This window comes from Thrips palmi, unplaced genomic scaffold (genome assembly GCF_012932325.1).
Source record: "Thrips palmi isolate BJ-2018 unplaced genomic scaffold, TpBJ-2018v1 HiC_scaffold_6, whole genome shotgun sequence".
Classification (NCBI taxonomy): domain Eukaryota; kingdom Metazoa; phylum Arthropoda; class Insecta; order Thysanoptera; family Thripidae; genus Thrips; species Thrips palmi.
Genome location: NW_023144633.1, coordinates 8,173,263 through 8,177,966, shown reverse-complemented (window position 1 = coordinate 8,177,966; position 4,704 = coordinate 8,173,263). Strand labels below are relative to the sequence as shown.

The window sequence follows — 4,704 nt, the reverse complement described above, 5'->3', positions numbered from 1 at the left end:
GAAACTAGCGACAGTTAGCCGTAATTAGGGCTGAAGTTAACTTTAGGGTTGGAGGGGAGCCAGAGGGAGAAGATGTTAAAAATGTTGATGCTCACCGCACCCAGGTATGAAATTTTTTTGCCCTTAAGGTGGCTTAACTTTCCGGTTTCTAGTGTAGCTCGTTCACTGCGCTCCGGAGGACTGGATCTGATATTTGAGAGAAAAACGTGACCAAAGTTTGCGAACCTGGGCTTTTCCCATGCGTTTTAGCGGCTCACAACGCACCGAGGCGACAATGCAGTTTTTCAGATTTTGGAATGAGAATTCAAAGCTTCGACAGCTGGAAAGAACGATATGAATTAACAACCCTTGCAAAATATTCGATGTAAATCCGTTTCGTTTCCTGACAGGGCCCGTTCAACATCATTTTAGAGACCATGGAAATGTGTCCACCCGAGAAACAAAGCAAGCCGTTCTTTTTCCATTTTCGGGTGGCACACGACCGCAAAAGACCTTCGTTTGTGCGCGGTGCTATGAATATGACCACTTCCTACATCTTCGACGACAATACAGACGTAAGTATTTTGTCGCACTAAATGTGCACTTGCCATTTTGATGACGGGAAAATTGCCATACAAATAGGCAGCTTCTTTCCGCCCCGCATACATGAGGTATCCTTAACTTACCTTCGAAAGACCATCACAACGCTATCGTAAGTGTCAAAATTAGGGACCATCTTATAAAATATCAATTTATAATAAATTTTTTGAAGACTTGTTGTTATGGGTATTAACATAAAGGGGGCAGTAGGGTGATTCCGTGCGTAGGGGCCGTTTTAGCCACCTTAGAAAGTCACGTAAGCAATCTTGCTTGTTCGGCCGGAATTTTGCCTGGATGGCATCAATTCAACCCCAGGAAGACACTCTGAGCGTGGGCGAGCTCCAAGTTGACTTTCGTTTTCTCCCCCTTTAAAAATATGACAGAATTTACTGAAAATATGACGGAAATTACGCTTGACGGAAATTACAAACAGGTGTTTCTGGCTCACTGCAAATGCCTATCGCCACAGAAATATGCCATAAGTTTGGCACACTAGTTCGACGTCAAGACACATCTTTTCACGTGTAGGATGTCTTTCAAAACCCGATAGAAGAGGAGCGAGAGGGGCATACGGAAATTACACCAATTGTTACAACCCACCGATTTCACACACAACTTCCACTCGCACACTCACCCCCCTCGCTTTATCGCCACCGAAACTCGTTCATGTGGTAAACAGACCGTGCTGATTCTAAATACGGCGGTGGTTCTGAGCAGGGAGCACTCTTAGTAGTTTTTGTGGTGCATACTTTGAAACCGCCAAGGTAAAAGTCGGAGTACGGTGGACATTTAGTACGCGTTCTGAAAGTACACTTCCAATCAATATACGATCTTCAAATTCAAGCAAGATAGTCACTATTAGTTAGAGATTTGATGGGTGTTTGTGGAATTCGAAGATTTGAATGGAACAAAGGGTTATAGAGCCGCAAAGTTGGTGTAAGGTGCGAATGGACATGACGGAACTTACAAAATCGACCCTTTTGGCCCCTCTCCCGCGTCACATGTTAGCTTTGAAAGTCCGTATACCAAGGGAACAAGCTAGTCCAGTACCCAACAAGATTCTTAAGTGTATAAATGGACTGCACTGGAATAAGTTCGCTCTGGGGAGGGTGTGGACACGAAAACGCCCCCTACGCACGGAATCACCCTACTGCCCCCTTAATATTTTGTTTCTTCAAATACTTCTTTGTGCTGGTATAGCATTATCCTGGATGGCATGGAACAGTCATTTTCCCATTTTAAAAGCTGAAATTTCATCTTGCGCGCAACGTTTCTTCGACAAGAATTGAGACCAGACCTTAAAAAAAAAGGGGAAGGGGACTCTTCACTGCAGTCACCTCTATGGTCTAAACCAAGAATATAGGTGAGGAACTTAAAACAGCCTACTAAAAAAATAAAAACCACATTTTAATCTTTTGTTTTAACAACAAAAATTAAGTTTTGAAGTTCTTTTATTAGGCTGCATTAAGTTTCTGGTCTATATTTTTGGTTTAGACCATAGATGTATGTAATGAAAGTGAAGCGTTCCAGAATTTTTGGAGGTCAGGTCTCAATTCTTGTCGAAGAAACTTTGCGCGCAAGATGATATTTTAACTTCTCTTAATAAAACGGGAAAAATGACTGTTCCATGCCATCCAGGATCATGCTACCAGCACAAAGAGATATTTCAAGTGACAAAATATGAATGTGTATACTCAATACAAAATCTTTAAAAAAAATGGATATGAATGGAGTCTCCATGAACGTGATTGGAAAGGTTTTCTCCATAAAATTTCGGAGCTAATTTCTAACACTGTACAAACTGAAGTGTGTACTCAGTATGCATCTACAGGTGCATACTTATAAGTACACACCTGCAAATGCATACCTAGCTGAGTACATATCTACAGATGCAAACTTGGCTGAGTACACATCTACAGATGCATACTTAACAGGTATGCATCTGTAGATGTGTACTCAGCCAATTATGCATCTGTAGATGTGTACTTGATACTGGGCATTTATATGGTGACAAGTACACACCTACTAATGCATACTTAACAGGTATGCATCTGTAGATGTGTACTCAGCTAGGTATGCATCTGTAGATGCATACTGAGTACACACTTCAGTTTGTAGAGCAGTGCGCTTTGCAACGTTGCAAACTTTTTTCTTCGCAACTTACGAACTCTTTCTTTGCAATGTGGCGGGAAAAAGTTCGCAAGGGAGCTCGGAATACGAAGCCGGTGAATGCTTCGTACTGCAAAGTACTTTTCTGTGCAAGCTTTTATGGGTGCGCCCTTGTTTTTTATAGCACAACGCTTGCAATACTCTTTCCTCACCCATAACGTAACGTTGCCTCTTTGCTCCTGCTAGATCGCGATTGAGATGGCTTCGTGGAGTTCCCGCGGCGGTTGGAAGGACAACGCTTTCAAAATCCGCTTGAAGCGCGCCTGCTTCACAGCCCCTCAGTACCTTCCGACAGTGTACAACACCCTTAAGGCAACTCTGTTCGGCGAAACGCAATGTCCCTGGCCACCGGTCCGTGCGTATGGCAGTCCAGTGAGCATGCGCTTCATCTTACGACTTCAAAATGTTGACAGGTTGAAAATCTGCGCAGGGAGCTTACTATCACCCCAATGTGTCGATGGAAATTCGGTTCACTTTACCAGTCTTTTACTATGGGAAGTATCGTGCAGACCTTGGATTCACGGATCACGCTACTAACGAGATGGAGGCTTGTGTGCGAGCTACCATCAAGGTGGTCCCCAAGACCCGCTGAGATGAGACACCATCGCAGTCAGCGCTCACACTGTTAGGGCCGGCCTTACATACACTATCAGAAAAAAAGGCCGTAAATTTACGGAGAAAAGTACTCTAATTTTGAGAATGGAGACTCCGTAAATTTTCCATATTTTTACGGAGAGCGTTTCTCCACAATTTTACGGAGGGATTTTCTCCGTACATTTTTCTTATTTTTACGGAGATTTTCCGTATCTTTGCAGAAGTAAACGCATTTTAACGGTTTACTAATCTTCTTCCACCTTCGATGTTAATACAAACAGCGCCCTTTCAAACGAAAGTGATATTCTCCGAAACTGTTAAAAGATCCACTTGACCACATTTGGATCGGATAAATGGGCGGAAACCCAAAGGCGATGTCGCTTTAGGGAAGGCGCACGCTTGGAACACTTAATCATTTTCTCGCCCAACTCATCGATAACGTGAATTAGTCTGTTCTTTTTGATAAGTAAGGCTTCTATTTCATTTCCGTTCTTTTACGGAGAAAATCCGTAATTCAAGAAAACGGAGATCTCCGCATAGAAAAAAATACGATTTCAAGAAATCCTAGGAGTCACGAAGTCAATATAGTTATTGTGTAGGAGTGTGGAGAAAGGAAAAAAGTTGTGTAAAAGGGATAGGGGGTGGTTTAGGTACGAATGGCAAGGGTACCAATGTGGTCGATGTGCCACCCGTCAAAATTTAATCTTGGCAACAAAAAGAAATCAAAATGCCGTGAAATTCGAAAAATTCCAATGCTAATGTATCCCACACTGGAACATCTTTGAAGTCAATCATTATAAAAATGTTCGTGGGGGAAAGGAGGCAGTAAATTAATTTTCGCGGGTTGGCAACAATCTTCTCGGCAACTGCGCCCTTGCGAAAAATAGCGAAGCCGAAAACACGAGTAGCCGCGCATTAAAACTGCCCCGCCATTATTGCTGACATTGAGTTGTTTGGCTTGTTTCAAATGGCGGTTCTCTAGTCATGTTTTCTTCAATTCTGTGTAATAGTTCTCATTCACAACGTAATAACACCACGACGGTTGGTTTGACAAACTTTATAAACTCAGTAGGGATGGTTTCGAATCGCAGGTGAGTCTTGTTCGAGGAACATGAGCACTGAAAGTCGCGAGGTGGAGCGATGTGGTCATCGTGCTAACTGAATGAAAAGAACTATCAAACAAAAACTAGAGCTAAGACAGAGCTAAGAAGTATAATTTTGTTTTATTGATTCAGTAAAGAGTTGATAAATGAAAAAATTGTTCTATTTTTTCAATATTTTTAAATCTTTTCTTCAACATGTGTCCTCAAAATATATTCAGATATAATGTCATAATTTAAACAGATTAATTTTGTGGTAGAA

The 4,704-nt window shown here is 42.0% G+C and overlaps 1 protein-coding gene across 1 annotated transcript; it reads left to right on the top strand.

Moving 5' to 3' along the window:
- Positions 1-393: 393 nt before the first annotated feature.
- Positions 394-3,399, top strand: LOC117651863. The gene is made up of 3 exons (XM_034396399.1): positions 394-554; positions 2,935-3,099; positions 3,179-3,399. The coding sequence occupies exons 1-3, from the start codon at positions 417-419 to the stop codon at positions 3,338-3,340; spliced, it is 465 nt and encodes a 154-aa protein (XP_034252290.1). The 5' UTR covers positions 394-416; the 3' UTR covers positions 3,341-3,399.
- Positions 3,400-4,704: the final 1,305 nt, after the last annotated feature.

Excerpts from the sequence above, each read along its gene's own strand:
- LOC117651863 (XM_034396399.1), top strand. The coding sequence starts at position 417 with ATGGAAATGTGTCCACCCGAGAAACAAAGCAAGCCGTTCTTTTTCCAT. Across the intron at positions 555-2,934 it reads TCTTCGACGACAATACAGAC|ATCGCGATTGAGATGGCTTC; the intron begins GTAAGTATTTTG and ends TGCTCCTGCTAG. Across the intron at positions 3,100-3,178 it reads CGCAATGTCCCTGGCCACCG|GGAGCTTACTATCACCCCAA; the intron begins GTCCGTGCGTAT and ends AAATCTGCGCAG.